This window comes from Lissotriton helveticus, chromosome 6, assembly GCF_964261635.1.
Source record: "Lissotriton helveticus chromosome 6, aLisHel1.1, whole genome shotgun sequence".
NCBI classification, from domain to species: domain Eukaryota; kingdom Metazoa; phylum Chordata; class Amphibia; order Caudata; family Salamandridae; genus Lissotriton; species Lissotriton helveticus.
Genome location: NC_136067.1, coordinates 939,985,454 through 940,004,162, shown reverse-complemented (window position 1 = coordinate 940,004,162; position 18,709 = coordinate 939,985,454). Strand labels below are relative to the sequence as shown.

General features: G+C 44.7%; 1 protein-coding gene across 5 annotated transcripts in view; it reads right to left on the bottom strand.

The window, feature by feature from the left end:
- CEP170 (centrosomal protein 170) overlaps positions 1-18,709 on the bottom strand; it is a 548,658-nt gene that overhangs the window by 96,416 nt on the left and 433,533 nt on the right. For 3 of the 5 annotated variants that reach the window (XM_078648584.1, XM_078648587.1, XM_078648585.1), the window contains 2 exons: positions 10,041-10,218; positions 2,280-2,450 (listed from right to left, as the gene is read on the bottom strand). In XM_078648584.1, the coding sequence (XP_078504710.1) occupies positions 2,280-2,450; positions 10,041-10,218 (349 nt within the window). The remainder of the gene's footprint in view (positions 1-2,279; positions 2,451-10,040; positions 10,219-18,709) is intronic. The other 2 variants (XM_078648586.1, XM_078648588.1) reach the window with 1 other exon arrangement.

Below are 18,709 nucleotides of genomic sequence, written 5' to 3'. Positions count from 1 at the left end.
GGACTCGTCACCAGCCGACTCGACTACGGAAACACCCTCTACGCCGGAACCACAGCCAAACTTCAGAAAAGGCTCCAACGCATCCAGAACACCTCCGCACGACTCGTCCTGGACATCCCCAGACACAGCCACATCTCCGGCCACCTTAGAGACCTGCACTGGCTCCCCGTCAACAAGAGGATCACGTTCAGACTCCTCACCCACGCAAACAAAGCTCTCCAAGACCTGGGCCCCAGGTACCTCAACAACCGACTGACCTTCTACACGCCCACCCGCCTGCTACGATTAACCAACCTTGCCCTCGCCACCGTTCCACGCATCCGCAGAGCCACCGCCGGAGGAAGATCCTTCTCCTACCTGGCAGCCAAGTCATGGAACTCCCTCCCCACCCACCTTCGGCGAACCCAGGACCATCTCGCCTTCAGGAAGCAACTCAAGACCTGGCTTTTCGAGCAGTAACGGACCCCTCCCCCCCCAGCGCCTTGAGACCCTCCCGGGTGAGTAGCACGCTTTACAAATGCTATGATTGATTGATTGAAAAGCAAGACGGGAGAGATTATTTTGCAAAAATGGTTTTAGTCAAAACTCTAAAGCCGGCCAGTCACAATGGCAGCTGGCATGTTGTTTTGTTTTGCAGAAACAAATCCCCAGATTTGGTGTATAGGTCTGTAAAACAAAATACCAATGTTCTTGACAAGTAGGGATTTTTCCTCCTGCACGTTGGGTCATTGATCATTTTTCTCCCGGTACAATGCTCTATCAGTGCAGCAGCCAACAGAGAAAGGTGGGAGATTTACCAACAACCCAGTAGCCACTGCTTGTTGCTCCTGTCCCCCACCCGACCCCATCAAAAGCAATACAGCTTATTTTTCTGCTGGAGCGAGAAAACAGTAGGTGTCACACGGGTGCCAGGAGGGGAGCTTGCATTGTAGACATATTCTACAGTTTATGACTCCCTGAAAAAATCTCATTATGGAGAAAGTCAAGTTTCTGTTTAGTCCAGGATGTGATACCACATAGCTTAATAGAGTATGAAGTCATAAGATGGAAGTAGACGACAAGACCTTGCCATATAACAATACAATGTAGCGATGACTAACTATGCCTGTTTGAAACATATGCCCCATTTTTTTGTCAAGACTATACTATTTTTTTACTTCTATGGCAAATTAGTGGGCAGAAACACACCTTCAAAGAAAACTCTGAAAAGGAACACACATGGTTCTATGATATATCAAAGTTCTAAACCCAGATAAAGCCACACACACTAGTAGGGCACCTGTGTAGGATGTCATACAGACAGTCTGTTATGCCTTCATAAGGATTCAGAGAGGAATCAGTCACTCAAATTTGTTTGATCATGCCATACTTGTTGTGGCGGAATGCACAAAGGCTAGACGGGGAAGGAAAATAGATTCAATGAAGTGCAAAGAAGTATGGGTGACTAGCTCCAATCGGACTGGGCTGAAATTGTGCAACGTGCATGAGAGTAATGGAGCTGGTGTACTCAACATTTCCCATCAGACTTCTCCCCTCTTTTAACCGGGAGCCTTTCTACTTCAGTCTGTGTTCAATTCCCTGAACCACATGAATGCAGGCGAAATGAATATATTAGCTGGGGGCTCGACATACACCAATCTGGGTACACTATGTACTGTGCTTTAACTCTTGAAACTCACCCAAACCCATGGACATAGCTGCCCCGAAATGTTTGCAATTAATCCCTCTATATCCATGCCAGTAGCTCTATTAATGTGATGTCTACACTTGAGTTGCCCCAATTTTTGTAGGGGATACTCAAGTGAGTATCCCCTACAAAAGTGAGTATCCCCTTTTCTGTAAAGCCATCCTTTTTTTGAATGAAAGAAAACCTACCCAGTTGTTAAATAACTTAGATTAGAGGCAATTATAAGACTATTTTGCCAATTTTGACCCAAAAAAATGTTCACACTGTCAATGGGAACAATGGATCAGGGACCTGGACTGGTGTCAAAGAGCAGAAGAGACTGTCTATAAATCCAGAGGATGTGTCAAGAAATGGAAAAAGGTGTGGGGCCCCTGGCGCAGATACTGGGCTTAGCGGGCGGGGGTGGGATAAAGCAGTTTGTATTGATTGTCCATTCTGCTATGGGGGACAATGTGAATGTAATAAGTATTGCTGTTTTTTCAATATTTCTTCTGATTACTGCTGTACAATGAATGAGATCTTGAGCATAATCAATAAAAAAAAGTTTTTAAAAAAAATTTCCACGCTGCAATTCTTTATAGTCTGTACTTACTTCATCCCTGCTCCATGTTTTCCTCCTAGTGATAGCTTGGGGTGGGTCAGGCGTCTCTTTTGTCTGAGGTTTCGCATCACCCAACCGTCCATTAGCCTCTGGTGGTTTGGCGTGTACCACTGGAGGGATTTTTCTGAAGTTCAGACTCTCATCAAATACACGCTCAACCAGCTGCAGGGTAAAAAAAAGAAGAGAATTGCAGGTAGGGTAAAAATGGGGTTTAAAATTTAGACAAAGAATTTCACCCCTAAACCAATGGCATTAAATGTCTCACAGAACACGTTAAACATTTAATTTCATACATTGCACCACTGTAGCAGAACTTTAGAGACTGTGAAGGAATGAGACAGTTCATTTTCTTGATGCAAACAATTTATGCATACACTCGCTCCTAGCAGCTTACTTCAAAACGTTAGTCAAGCTCAATTAATTAATGTAAACATTTAGACATTTCTTTTTTAAAGCCCTGTTAAAGCATTGCGACTTTGGTCTGACATTGTGATAGTTTCAGCTAGAAGTATACTTTTTCGCCTCAAAGGAGATTTCAGTAAGCTCTAGCTCGATTACTCAGAATAATCATTTGGGGTTTTAAATCATTGGAAGGAATCAATATGTACCACAGGATGAATAATGTAAAGTGGCAAAATATTCATGGACCACTAAAGTCAACGTCTGCTATATTTGTGGAGGTGGGACACTTTAGTAACAAGAGAGTTTAAGAAAAGGGATATTGTATACTCTTGCTGATTGTGGATTTTATGACCCTATCACAATGCCAGTGAAGTTACCGTTAGTGATGAAAGGCATACACAGGTAATACATCTGGAAGTAAAGGGTCAATCTTTGCCCTTCATTCTAGATGAAGACATTACGTGTGCTGATATTAGCTAAACTGCCTTCACTTCATCAAGCGCTTAGGTTTAGCGAGCTGACATTGTGCCAGGGGTACGGAGGCAAATGTGGTACAGAAAAAGAAGAGTGTTTTTCAGTAGCTACCAAAACACTGCATGAGCAGTACCATCTAAGCCATGTGTTGATTCCAGTACTTCATTTGTAACAAAATAAGTCCCAGGGCCCTTGTCAGGGGACAACCGCAGCTTGCACCACTAAGACAATTCAGACTTTTTATACATTAAAAATGACTAATTCCTGCCACCCAAGCTATTTTTACAGTTCTGAGTGACAGGTATTAGTTATTGTTAATGTGCATAGAATTATTAAACATATGTTGCCAACATGTGCCTGGCTGTCATACGTCCCGGTGTAGACAATTAAGTGGCGGTCCCAAGCACTGGAAACCACTGGCTCAAATTAAGCACTGGTTGATTCAGAATTAAAGTGCGAATAAAACAGGGCTCAGGACTTGAACACGGCTAATGTAGGTTTAAGCAACCCTAAACACACTTCAAAAAGAAAAAAACCTTTGATCTTTCATATTCTAACAAACATGGTAAGTAGCAAGGTAACTATTTAATTGGTAATGTCACACAAAAAGGCAAGTAGGCATTTTTATTTTATTTCTGTAAAAAGCAGGAGGCTAATTCATGTACATGATTGAGGAAACTTCAAGTAAAGAGTAAACAATGACATTTAAATGGCCTCCTCATTCCACTTCCAACATTTACAGGTCAGGCCAACTCACAAGACAGGCTTTCGGTTACTAAGTTAAGCTTCCATAACGGTCTTCACCTTTATCAAGGCCCACCCTAAATCAGGGAGTGCGTATATAGGAAGGATTTCCCTGACTCCCTTCTGCGTACCTACAACAGCACATCAAGAGACGAGGACAGGGAAGAGCGATGCTAGGCGCGGAACAAGATGGCGGCTCTGTGAATTGCTACTGTGCCTGGGTACTCAACGGGTTGACCCCGCTCAAAAATGGGGGCCTGCACTGTGATCACCGATGCCAATAGGGGGCAGAGAAACCCACGCTGCATGCTATAAAGATCCTCTACTGAGACTTGGAGTTCACGAGAGAGCTCAGACGAGACCTCCCTACCCCTGCCACAAGGAAACTAACTGAAGCATGGTAATATCGACACTCCCGGCTGGCAGGACCTTGACTGAGGGACCCGCAACAGGAGCATAGGGAGGCCATGTGGCGATCCCAGCTATCTGAAACCCAGGGGGGAGCCAGTCACACATCCAGAAGACATCTAGGAAGCTTTTGCCTCGTACTATGAGTCCCTCTACTTTGCCTCAAGCTTGGTTAATCACAAGAGGAAGGACAGTTTCGTCAATTCCCTTTATTTACACCTTCGTACGGTCTTGCTTTCTACACAGCGAGATCACACCAGAAGAGATGAGTGAAGTATTTCCAATATGCCCACTTGTAAATCCCTGGGCGGGGACAGATCTTCTGGAAAATTATATAAAACCTGTAAGCCCCTGAAAGTTCTGATGCTCCACGTGGCCTTTAAGGAATCAGAAAACTCCCTGTGCACATTTACAAAATGGCCATTATTATTGTGCTGCCGACGAAAAAGACCCACTAGATTGTGGGAGTAACAGGCCCATATCTGTTATCAATATGGATGTTAAAGTCCTGGCCCACAGTTTTGCAACTAAGCTGGGCAAGGTCATTTGGACCCTTATCTGTCCCTCATAGGTCAGGCTTGTACCAGAGCGCTCAACAAGGTATCACCTTAGGACTCTTGCACACCCACTATGGGCCTCAGTCGAATCAAACCAAGGGAACCGAGCCATCTCCTTGGCATGGAGTGGTCGTTTTTCTTTAATGAGCTCCATAGTTTCGGCCTGGGGCAACAGTACATCAAAATGGTCAGGTGGTTATACCAAACACCTGAGGTGCAACTAAATTGTGTTGGCTTTCGTTTGCGTAGCTTCCCAGTTATAAGAGGAGCACAACAGGGATGCGCCATTTCTCCACTGCTGTTTTTGTTAGGCCTAAACGGACTGGCCCTAAAAATTAGAAGCTTTCACCCGATCATTAGCGCCACAGTTTGCGGTACCAGATTAAAGGCATTCGATACAGTTAAACATGAGAACTTACTCGAACTGTTAAACACAAGAATGGGCATATCTGGGACTGTTCTAAAGTGGTTCACCTCATTTCTACACAACCGGACACAAAGAATCAAAAGCAACAACCTGCTGTCCTCTCCGGTACCGGTATCGCTAGGCGTCCCTCAAGGATCCTCCCTCTCCCCAACACTGTTCAACCTAGTTATGGAACCTCTCACCACGTTGCTACAGGCTTCTAATGTGCACTTTCACATGTATGCCGACGACACCCAACTTTATCTCAAAATACAATCTCCCAAGGACATCATGCTGCTGAACACCACGATCAAAAACACCCAATCCTGGCTTGCAGAGAATCACCTCAAACTCAATGCTCTGAAGACCGAGTTCCTCCTGATCTCACCTCCCGCTAAAATACCCACGGCTCAAACATGGCTTAAGCAATTAACGGCTCTAAATGTACAGCCCATCGTAGTAGACTCAGCAAAATCTTTAGGCATAACACTTGACACCAATCTCAACATGCAGCAGCACATCAGCAAGGCAACCAAAGGAGCGAACTTCCAAATCAATACCCTGAGAAAACTTAAACCCTTCCTTCCGGCCAGAGACTTCCAAACTGCAGTACAATCTATAGACATCCTGCACATAGAATATGGTAGCACCGCCCTCTGCGGGCTCCCCCTAACTACAACGGCACCCCTAAGAGCGTCCCTTAACGCCGCAGCGAGACTCGTCACAGGCTCAAAAAAACACTCGCATATCTCCCCGGACTTTAAATCACTGAACTGGCTACCTTTTGAAGCCAGAATTCAACTGAAAATCGCATGCATGACACACAAGGCTGTGCATCTGAATTCACCCGCCTACCTCACTCAAAAGTTGACAATTTCGGGTGGCTCCCGAACTACTAGGAGCACAAGCAATCTTCTGCTGAAACCTAGAAGATTTCGGAAGGAAAAAACGTATAAACGCTCCTTTTCAGGTATGGCACCCAGGATCTGGAACTCACTCCCTCCTGAAACAAGGCTCATCCCCTCCAACACAATCTTTAAGAATGAAGTTAAAGCGATCCTCATGGCAAAATACACATGACCTATTCTACGTATCACTATGAATGTCACATGAGTATCACATGAATCTGTACCCTGTATTATCGAATTACGTAATTGTATACGCTCAATCTTTGTATTTTGTTATAATGTTTGATGCACCTGGTTGATTATGTATATTGTTATATTGTTGTCGCTCCTGGTTGACTGTGCACACTTTACCCTCTCCACCTCAACGATCCTTACTTCCCTTCTACTGTTGCACCTGTGGGACTATACATCCTGCACACACCCACCTCAACTAGGCCCACCTTTAAACTCTAAATACTCTAAACACTCTTAAGCAAGTATATGCTCCTTGTTATTGCACTTTATGCTATTGACACAATTGTTTGTCTATACTCAGTGTACCTACACTACCACACCTGTGACCTACCTCATGTCCTTTGACCTACCCATGTAACTAGCACCTTGTACCTAACTACCTCATATATTACTTTGTATATACGCTTCTTACCTTGTATTTTTACTTTGTATTTTTACTTGTAAAGCGCTCTGATATCTGCAAAGATCTTGTTCGCGCTGTATAAAACTCTCAAAATAAATAAATAAATAAATAAATAAAAGGCGCTCCTCTACGCAGACAACATTCTTATGACCGTTACATGTCTGGGGCATACACTCCATGATCTCGTCCACCTTTTGGACACCTTCTCTCAGTTATCTGGTTACAAAGTTAATTGGGGCAAGTGTGAGGTGATGCCTGTGTCGCTAGAGCTAGAGCTTGCACTGAAGGATACAATTTCTGATGTGTACCAAAGGGAAGACATACCTCAGGGTCTGCATTAACAAGAGTCTATCTCACATGGTAGAGGACAATTTGTCCCTATTCGCCAAATCCCAGACCAACTGTGACATATTGACCAACGCCAACATTCTTTTTGGGGGTAGGTACAGACCCAGAAAATAGTCATAGCCCCCCCATTCAACTATGTGTTTGGAATGCTCCCCTTCCTAATCCCCAAAGCTCCATTACAGCCAATTGATGCAACAAACAATCACTTATCCTGGAGGGCATGCACCCTGACTGAAAATGGATGGACCCAAAATCTCATCCCTTACCGTCCTGCTAGAACGTTACGTTCATCCTCTTTACAGGAACTACTGGTACCACGCACCAAATCAGTAGCGTGGGGTGATAGAAGATTCCTTGTAGCTGCCCCGAAACTGTGGAATACTGTTCCACTTGCAATTAAAACGAGTACCTCCCTCTGGATGTTTTGCAAACAGCTTAAGACCTGGCTTTTTAAACAACAAAACTTCAGTCCCCTTGACGGTTATACACTGCAGAAACCTCAGCGCCGAGATGCCCTAGGGCCTTTGTTTGCGCTATATAAATGTTTTAATAAATAAATAAAAATAAATAAACTCCATGCCCATACTGTGTTAGGAGGCCCAAACATGTCCTCCATCTTATAGCCCACGTTTCACAGCTAACTTTGCTTGGCTGTTCATGCTCGACTGTTCCTAATGAAGCAAAACCATTTCTGATTTGCATTTGGCTAGGTTTCATCTGAGGTGGCATATTGGGCAAAAAAAAAAACGATGGGTTGAATGCTAAACCGAGCGATTGCCAGTGGTCAGACTATTTGCAAGCATTCCTCCCATCACCTTTTGTCTGTTTGGCTTATCACATTAAAGCCTGAACTACTGGCTTTGCCAATGCTGGGAAAAAGTAGCAACATTTTTCTATGTTGAATGCATGTAGGAGAAAAAGAACTGAATGTGACAAACAGCATAATTTGTTTATTTTTCAGATTTAAAAGAATCCCTCATGCCTGCTAAAAGAGACACTTCCTGGAAGGCGTAATGATACTTTGCCAGCTGATAGCATGAGGTGAGAGGGTCATACTTCTCTGGGTGGAACCAAGCTAAAGCCCACTCTATGCATATCTTAAAGAATTGCTACAAATATGTCCTCTAGACAGCTCCATTGTCAAGCGAAACCTAAAAAGATAAGTGTACCATATCTAAATAGACCATTATTACAAAATATTTTTAAAAATCATGCATTGGTGTTTGGTGTTTTTTTGTCATTCACGGACATACTACTTTGGGTATTATGTAGAATATGTGAGAACCTGGAAAAAAAACTGGGAAAAGTGTGGCAATTCGTTTCAGTTTATTTAACCCTATTTTGCATTGCAAAAGAAGTACTGCATTTACTGCCTATTAATACCAGACAGTGGTTCATGTGTAAAAAACAAACGCCATGGCTCTTGTCAGGAGTCCACTGCAGCGTGCGCCACACAGTGCCACTGCCAGTATTGCCACTGATTGTAAGGAAAGGGTAGCATTAAGGGGTAGCAAGTGGCTTTTAGGATCCAGGGAAGGGCACAGTTAAAGGGTAGTAAGTCATTTTAGGGTTCATGGAAGGGTAGCATTACGGGGTAGCAAGGGTTTTTAGCGCTCAGGTTTAGGTAAAATTAAGGGGTATTAATTGGTATATAGGTTTTAGGGAACAGCAGTATTAATCGGTAGATCGGGTTTCTAGGATTCGTGATCGGTAGCATTAAGGGGAATTTAGGATTCAGGGAAGGGTACAACTTAGGGTAGTTAGGGATTTTTAGGGTTTAGGAAAGCATTAAGCAGTAGGAATGTGTTTTTAATTGTTCAGGGATGGATAGTATTAAGCAGTAATAAGTGTTTTTAGGGTTTCGTGATTGGTAACGTTAAGGGATAGTAAGTCTTATTATGGTTCAGGGATAGGTAAGCGTTATGGGGTAGTATAGCCCGAAGGAAATCTCCAAATTTGGTTGTTGGGACCACTGCCAGGAGTATGGAGTAATTTACTTATTCTTGCTGGCGGAGAACAGCCCGACTGGCAACTTATAAATCAGACCAGTTGCATCAATATAAGTGGGTTTACGTGACCACCAAAATAAAAGCAGAAATGTCTCATGGAGGGACACGTGAGAACTTCACATTAAAGGGTAATACATTCATTAAATAAATAAACATACTGTAAGCTATGGCTTCTAGCTTTATGCCTATATTCAGATGGTAGCCTTCATAAAACAAGTTTTTTACGGGTGATTAAATGGGACTAAAGAATAATGGAAAATTGAAAGCTAATATTGCAGTTTCGCGGCCAGGTTAAAGATGCACCCGGAAGACGTTTTCTGGTTAGGTTCACAAACCGTCAACTGTGGAATGGTACCCAAAAGCATAAATACTTTGCAGAGCAAGACTTCATCACAATGTCTTTATTTTCTAATCGGCCACAGTACAACAAATTAATCATGGCACTGGTCCATGAAAATTCCGGTTATCTAGAGAGCAGGAACCACATCGTCGAGGGAGAGGATTTTAATTTGGAACATTTTATACCCCCGAAACCGGCCAACTGGGGCTTCTCACTTTGTTTTCTGTCAAGTTTTATTTCCGTTCTCATGCTCTTTTGAAACATCCCACTAACTTTCTCAAACTGTTCCTTTTTTGTAAAAGAATTAGGAATTTGAGAGAATTTGTGCTACAATCATCATGCCTGTTTCATAAGCTACTTGCGACATGCCCGCTGGGAATCAGTGATGGGTTCAGACATTGTTAGTGACCAAAATGAAAGTAATTATTTACATTGATGGATATGCTATGGAAAACGTCATGCAAGCCTCTCAGAAAACAAACTAAATGAGCAACGTAAAAAATAAAGAAAAGAAAGAACCTTATTCACTTCTCCGTGAAGATCTCCTACCTCTTCTTTTGTGTCAATGGCAGAGCCAGGGGTGGTGGCCGCAGTGCTTACTGTGGTACTTGGTGCAGTCCCCGATGAAGTCACGGAATCAATTTCCCCCGCAACGTCATTGATCTCCCGTGCAATGAGGGCCAAGTCTTGGCTTATCCTGACAAAAGATAAAACAGAGCACTTCAGTCTGTAGAGGGTAAAAAGAGAAGAATTACCTACCACTGGTGCTGGATCTCCATCACAGAACTTTGGCATCATCTATTTCTTCCACAATCTGTCGATGAGCTCAAGAAATTTGGCAATCATCACATAGTAGTTCAGCAGAGATTGCGTTACCTCAAACTCCTAAAGATTAAAAATATGTTCCAGCTGAATGAACTTTAAACCTCACCTCCCATGGTCTAGCGCCCTCCAAGTTTCTGCACCCGAATCATAAAGTAAAGCATTTGCTAGCTCTGATTTTAGCAATTTTGAGATTTTAGTACTTATTAATGGAAATTTTTGGAGTAATTTATTCATAGGTTATATACAAAGTAACAATATGGGCTGGGATGGAATGGAATGGTAGTTACCAAGAAGTTAAATGTTTAAACAATCTGAGTGATAGGACATGTGTGATGCAACAAGTACAGTTGAAGCATACAAGTTTACATTTGCATGCTATTGGAGGTAGGTATCCAGATGTTGTGAAAGAAGAAGGGGGAGTCTATTCAGCAGATCAATTTTTCAAGACTTTCAATGTAGCTCTTTAGCACTAGTTTGTTCTCTGGAAGGAAGCAGGGCGCTCAGGGTGGACCAGAGAGACCGTTATATAAAAAAGGAAACAGGTAGGAATTTGCAGCGTGGCTTTGGGATGAGGAGGGTGTTTTGGTGAATGATGGGGATAGGGATCTGGTGTGGTGTGGTAAAATCTCAGGAAGTTAAGAGCAAGAAGTACCATTCAACATTTTGATTACAACAGTGAGTACTTTGTACTGGGCTCTGTGCTTCACTGACAGATAGCCTACTTGATTACTGAAGAGTGAAGTGATTGCATATTTAGGGAGAGTGAATAGTGCTCTTGTGGACAACTGGATGATAAAGTCAAGGGGGAGAAGTACAACGCAAGTCAAAATGCAACACTGCTACAGTACTCCAACTTAGTCGTGTTTTTTGAGAAATGCACCAACGTTTTGACACCTGTGGCAGACTAAGCCGTGGTCATCTTTCCCCTAATGATTAGACCATCAAGCAATTTACTGAAGCATTGTAAAGCATAGGCTCTTTCCAGTATGTTGGACAGCCATTTTATACTTATACCAACTGTTTTTGCACAATACCGACTGTAATGGGCACTGCACTGTTCACTTTATTTAGTACAGTGGCATCTTATCTTGCCAGTCATGTTTACTAACGATATATGTATTGCATGTTTATAAAAAAAAGCATACATTAATTACCATACATATAGTGGTCACTAAATTGAAGTGTCTCTTGTATTATACATACTCATTATTGATTGGTATCAAATTTCTCAATACTTCTTCAATTACCGTATTTGTGTATGTTAGGGTCCTGAAGGAACCACTGTTCTTTTCATTCCTATTAATGTTGCTATCAGTGTAGAATTGCATCCACTTATACCTTTAGAATTGTTCATTATCAACTGTACACCCACTTGCACCTTTAGAAATTTTAGATATGAACCATTCAACCTATCAAAAACTGGACATATTGTTACTGAATATGGCCTCATTTAGACTGATAAGTGCTAATGCAAAATACATTTCAATCAAAAACAGAAATGAATGGTGCAGCTGCACACAGAAAAATACCTAGAAATCAATCTAGCATCCCTATCCATTGTTATTACCATGTGGGCACACTGTTCCTGTCTGTTGCACTGGTATTTATTTTATTTATTTATTTATTCAAAGTTTTATATAGCGCGAACAAGATCCTTACAGATATCAGAGCGCTTCACAACGGAGAGAGGGCAGAAGGGGTGAACAGAGATAGTGGGAGCAGTATAATAGTACAAACATGGTAGGATAATAATAACATACATAGAACATATCAAAATACAATCAGGTAAACAGAATAATATAGGATAATATAGGACGGCACAAGTCATTGACCCCACTACCTAGGTGTTCAGGTACACCTTGGGTGCGTGGAAGGCTTATACCAATACCCTAGTATAGAGAGAACACTGAGTGGGGGCATCGGGAGAGTGAATCAGTAAACTAAGTGTAACATATATTGGTCGGTAGTGAGAGCGTAATGTAGTGGTATCCCCACCAAGTAGAAGTATAGTGCCAAAGGCCAAAGTGAACAGAGGTACAGAGCAATGCAGAGTCTCTGATCCAGCACCTGTAAGGTTCAGGAGATCTTGGCCAGAAGGATGGTTTTCACTTCTTTCTTGAAGAGTGCGGTGGAGGAGATAAGCCTGGTTTCAGGAGGGAGCGCATTCCAGATCCTGGGTGCCATTCCTGAGAAGGAGCGCTTGTATGTTTTCTCTTTCCGGAATCTACGGGGCTTCAGGAGTAGATTTTTAGCACTTCTATTGGATCTCGAACCTCCTGATATAGACAACTTTTGAGCGAGGTAGTTGGGTGCATTGTGGTGCACGGCCGCGTGTGTCATGACTGCAATTTGTAGCTGTATTGTGGCTTCAAAAAGCAACCATTTTAGGGACTTTAAGTCTGGGGATATATGCGAATGTTTTCTTGAGCCAGTAATGAGTCTCGCGGCAGCGTTCAGGGAGGCTCTTAAGGGTGCTGTTGTGGATAGCGGGAGTCCGCTGAGGGCCACAATTCCGTAGTCTATTCGAGGGATGACTAAAGCTTGCACAGCCGTTCGGAAGTCTTCGGCAGGGAGGAAGGGTTTAATTTTCCTCAGTCTGTTGATTTGTAAGTTAGCTCCTTTTGTGGCTTTGCTAACGTGCTGCTGCATGTTGAGATTGGCGTCGAGTGTGATGCCTAGGGATTTCGCCGAGTCCACAATGGTAGGTTGGACATTAAGTGCTGTTAGGTTATTGAGCCACGTTTGGGTGGTGGAAATTTTCGCCGGGGGTGAGATGAGTAGGAACTCAGTTTTCAGAGCATTTAGTTTGAGGTGATTATCGGCCAGCCAGGATTGAGTGTTGATAAGCGTGGAATTCAGAAGTTTGATATCTTCCGGGGATTGTAGCTTTAGATAAAGTTGTGTGTCGTCGGCGTACATATGGAACTGGACCTTGGAGGCTTGGAGCAGGGTGGCGAGCGGTTCCATGACGAGGTTGAACAGTGTGGGGGGAGAGGGAGGATCCTTGTGGAACACCTAGATCTGCAGGCACGGGTGTAGATAGCCCATTGTTGATCTTGAATTTCTGAGATCGGTTGTGTAGGAAGGACGAAAAACATTTGAGAACAGTTCCTGATAGACCCATTCTAGTGCTTAGCAGTTCCAGCAAGTTCTCATGTTTGACCGTGTCAAATGCTGAAGAGAGGTCAAGAAGGATGAGGAGGCAGGACTCATTGCGATCAAGAATTTGGAGGGCGTCATCAATTATGTGTGTCATAGCTGTTTCCGTGCTATGTTTCGCTCGGAACCCAGATTGATGAGGGTTGAGGAGGTCAAATTGATCAATGTGTTTTGTTAGTTGGAGTTGGACACATTTCTCCAGCAGTTTGGCCAGGGTGGGGATATTGGTGATGGGCCGATAATTGTTTAGGTCAGAAGGATCAGCTGTAGGTTTCTTGAGTATAGGCGTGACTTGCCCCACCTTAAGGGAGTCTGGGATGAGGCCTTGTTGAAGGGAGCTGTTGATGATTTTGGTCCAGAGAGGGAGGAGCAAGGGGATGAACTCTTTTACAGCATTAGCAGGTAGAAGGTCTGTGAGGTGATTAGAGGGCTTCAAGGTGCAGAGCAGTTTGTGTATTGCTTCTTCCGAGTAGGTATCGAAGTACAGCCATGATGCCTTGTTTTTAGGTTGAGTGTTAGTCATTCTGGTGTGACTGGGGAAGCGGCTTACATCCATGATGAGGTCATTTCTAATGTTGTCAGTCTTTAGCTTAAAGAAAGCAGAGAAGGCTTCACAGTGTGGGGTGTCGCTTGTTGCACTGTTTGATTGTAAGGGTTGTGTCTTCGTTTGGGTCTTGATTAGTTCGAACAGCTTTCTCGGCCTGTTTTTTGCTTGGTCCAACTGGCGGCTAAAGAAGTTCGATTTTGCGCGCTTTATTTTCCTGAAGTAGGCATTTCTCTTGTTCTTAAGCCTTTTGAGGTGCAATGCTGAGGGGTCCGATCTCCATGTGCGCTCTGCCATTTGCATAGTACGCCTGTCGTCATTGAGTCTGTCATCATACCAGGGTTTAGAAATTTTGGTGGAGACTCTCTTCAGTTGCAGTGGGGCGACTTCATTGACTATTGTATTCATAGAGTCAAGGTAGTGTATGCACCCTTATTGAGTGTCCAGTGATGTTTGGCTGAGCAACAGGGCAGACTAGCTGCATTCCTCTGAAGCTCTGGGAAATGAACATAGTCCTGCATGAATCCTCCCCGGTGGACAAATGGGGTGCAGGCGGGATGGCACTGAGCCCGGCATGTGAGAGGAGGGACTGAGCCCTGCGAAGGACGGAGTTCAAGATAAGAGCAGTGCAGTACAAATGAGATGTCTGCGGCCCTGAAAGAGTGTAACTAGGGCCCAAGCCTGGAATCTGGATGCAGACCTAGAGAGGTCGACTAGCAGAAACACTGGGAGATACGCATGCTGAGATTGGGGACAGAGAAGCAGTGGGCCTGAAAAGTGCTGTATAGGTCTGCCAGGATAGCACCCCCCCCCGCCCCCACCCACGCACACAATGTGAGAAGACCCAATAGCCCTGCAGCCCGCGGGGCACATTAGTTTGTGAAACACCAGAACAGAGAGTAGGACAAAGACACAATGAGCAAAAACACCTGCGATACTCTTGAGGGGTAAAAATAGACACAATCATGTTTGAAGTGAACTTATTGAGTGCGGATATGTGAAAAATGGTGACTGAGTAACAAAAACTGAAGCCTGCAGAGAATCCCTGCAGCATGAAGTTACAACCTTGAAAGCTGCAGGTGGCTGAGACAGCTGCCCAGACAACTAAACTCGGAGACAGACTGGAGGACATGGAGGGGAGCTTGAGAAGTAACAATCTCCGATATGATGGGTTCCTGCAGAAGGTGAACGGTCAGTCAGCGGAACAATTCCTGGAAGGATTGATCACAGAGGTGTTGCACCCCCTGCGGTTCTCCAAATTCATCCCCATGGAGAGAGCGCATTGGACCCTGGTATCTTAGCCACCCACAGGTGCCTCCCTCGAGCCATGATAGCAAGACTGTTTAACCACAGAGTCCGTAATGCCATATTGCAACATATGTGCAAGATGGGGCCTCTGGCGTTCGAAAATATCTCCATTATGGTTTTGCCTAATTACGCGTAAGGAGTACTAGATCAGAAAAACTCATTCCTGGCTGTGAAACAAACTCAGGGACCTAGACTACCAATATAGCCTGATGTTCCTAGCAAAATTATGCATCCAGCACGAAGACAAGGAGCACTTCTTCACCAAACCAGCGGCTGTTTGGGATTGGCTGGAAACAACAACACAGCTGTAGGGCGGGGGTGAGGATCAGGGCGCCAATAGACATTGGCAGGGAGGACGCAAAGCCAGGGGCGAGAGACTCCCTGGTGCATTGACCTCCTGGAGATCCTCATTCAGTATTTAGGTCCAACAAGACGGCACCTTGGCAGAAGCCCAGAAAATCTCTGACAGAGAAGAGGGGATCCCCGATACGGGCTCTGAGGCACAACTGTTAGAAGAGTGAAGTGCACACCCAGACCACCTACACAGGAAGCATGTGGGGCTTGTGAACGCAGTTAAGAGTCACCATGTTGGAGAATGGGATCGGAAAAGGAGTGCTACTCAGTGGAAGGTGTGGCAGGCAACAGTGACATGGCTGGAGGAAACACAGGTGTGATACACCTCTTATCTAGAATTGAGTAGCTAGCCGACATGTGGACTGCACTGGGGACTGGATACGAAACCTCGTGCTAGGAGAACTGAGGGATATCTGCCTTGGCAAGTACCACTCTACTCTCTGCTAGTGCAGTGAACACGCCAGGAGGATTTCCTCTGCAGTTCAAACAAGCTAGTTGCTGTTATGTACCCCTAAAGAAGATCGATTCAGCAGCTCTTTAGGGAGGGTGGCTGTCATGAACCCCTCATGTGCCCCGTGTGTAGTGGGCCTAGCGCGCAGGGCTCATGTTGAAGGGTGAGGTGTGGCGCAGCGGCCAGAGTGGCTGACTCCGGAGCACGGGGCTCAAGTGGGATCCCCGATGCCAGAAGCAGCTCAGCTCAGCACCATGTGACTCTGGGCAATAACTGACAATCTCCCCGACGGTCCCAGCGTCTTAAAATCGTTAAGGGGGTGATATGCTTGCGCTTTACAAATATGGAATTACAATTTTCCCCGTGTGGCATTTAATGGCACGTATGATACTATGACTGATGTTCCCCAAAGCCTAAGATTCAATTGCACTTGAGTCCCTGCTAGCATCCCTCACCACAGAACCAGTTAACCTATAGATTACCTTGCACCTGCTGTTACTAGGGCCTTGGTGTGGTTTCCATTGAGTCTCTACAATCTTCCCCCAGAATCCTATGAACCAATAGAGTACCTTACACCCGCTTTTGCTGGGGCCTTGGTGTTGTTTTACATTATGCACATTCGAGCGAAAGCAATACATTAGTTTCCGGTCATTTGGTTCCGACCGTCAAGTTGCACCTGCCCTTCCTGTAAGCTCAAAGCGAGTGTACCAACACATGTTTTCTTCATGGGTTCGAGAACCTTCCAGACAGCCATGTGCCCCACTTGCCACACGTGATCTAGCCGCATCCGTTGAGCTTTTGTAAGGGTATATAAACCCCAACCAACCCAGAGTCGTGGCTTGGCCTAGCTCCTGGCAGAACAAGCGTCACACTTCCCACTCACCTGAAGAATCCAGCTGGAACCGAGAAGCGTTCCAATCTCCTACAAGTCCAAGTTGAACCGGTTGTTCCTGTGACACCAGCTCACTTTGCCTCCAACAGCTCTCCCTCCTGCAGTTACTCCTGTTCCCCTGCGACTCCCTGAGTCAAAGCCTTGAGTCTTTCTTTAAACTTCAGATAAATGGGAGAACTAGGCTAAGTACTTGATATCAGATTAGTGTGCACTAATTGTCCTTGAGTAGTTAGCCGGACTGAGTATCAGCGTCTTCAAAGACTATAGACTCTTCCTCCATGTCCTCTCTATGATTTCTTAAAGGGCTTCTTGTGGGTTCATGTTTCGGACCCCTCTTGCAACCTTGGCGCTAGAACTGTGATTGCGCAAGGACTGAGATTTTAGCTCTGTGTTTCTCTGCTGATGAAACCTGTAAGTGTAGTCACTGAAGTCTATGCATGGTCCTTGTATATAGAGACCTGTTAGTGTACTAATGGTAATGGTCTCCTCTTGTTATTTCCAGTATATTGTGTCATCGCAAAACCAGAGGTTCTGATCCCATGCATCCCTACCTCACAGACAGAGAAGGTCTCAGGAGTGACAAATCCTGTTACGCAATGTCGCACAGTCAGTGAGCAGATCCAGAACTGCAAGTCTCTCTTTTCTTATTTTAGCCCTACCCCACAATGTCCCCTCCCAAGGGCAACGCTTGGTTTAAGGAGTTTCTGTTCCTTAAACAGGCCTGGCTGCGAGAGGGATAGGAGGTCCAGCAACAGCTCCAGTGTCGTCTCCGCGGTTGGGACCAGGTGAGTATATGACCTTGACGGATATGGTCGTTCTGGTGGTTCACTCCGAACTGTCTGGGACCTCTGGAGTTCTAGTTAGCTATCTGGCGGGAGAGACTAGGGAGTTGGGGAGTTACCCGATTAGGTTATGTTTTAGGCACCGACCAACCCTTAAACTATTTCTTCCTCCTGTATCCTGGTACTGGAGTCAGCTGGGGGAACAGTCCCGCAGGGGGCCCATATGCATGACATAACCTGGGCAGCACATATAAAATAATCACCAGGAACGTATGTGGCCTCAATGGTTTTAAAAAGCAACACAGCATACACTCATACTTAAAACGCTAGGGTATTAGTATTTCCCTCCTCCAGGATACCCACTCATACAGAGATGATATTCCCAAGGTCAGTAAAAAAGGATGTCAGATGTATACAACATCCTACTCGGCTGCACGAGACACTCACAGTCTGGAATACGCTGCCGCTGTCGGCCATGAGCAGGACAGCGGGTGCTAAATTGGTGGTTCTGCCAAGGTGCTTACATGTACTATAAGGGGTTACATACCCAATCCCTAGCCAATTGGGCGTTCATACTCTTAAATGATGCTCTGACCAATCTGATATGGGTGGGAAAGAGGAGTAGATTAAAGCTGGATACCTTGGAACAAGAGTGGGGCAGGGTGGGAATTGGAAGTGCCGGACCTGGAATTATGGTATATAGCAGCCCACATACAGGCTGTACACTGACTGGTTTAGGAGGACAACTGGGAGAAAAGACTAAAGAGGAGTACCCAGGAGGGAGAAATATTGCTGGCTGCATTGTTGAGAGGGTCAGGAGATGCCACAAAATCTGCCGTATGTTGTACGGCACGTCGGTGACGTGTGGTATAG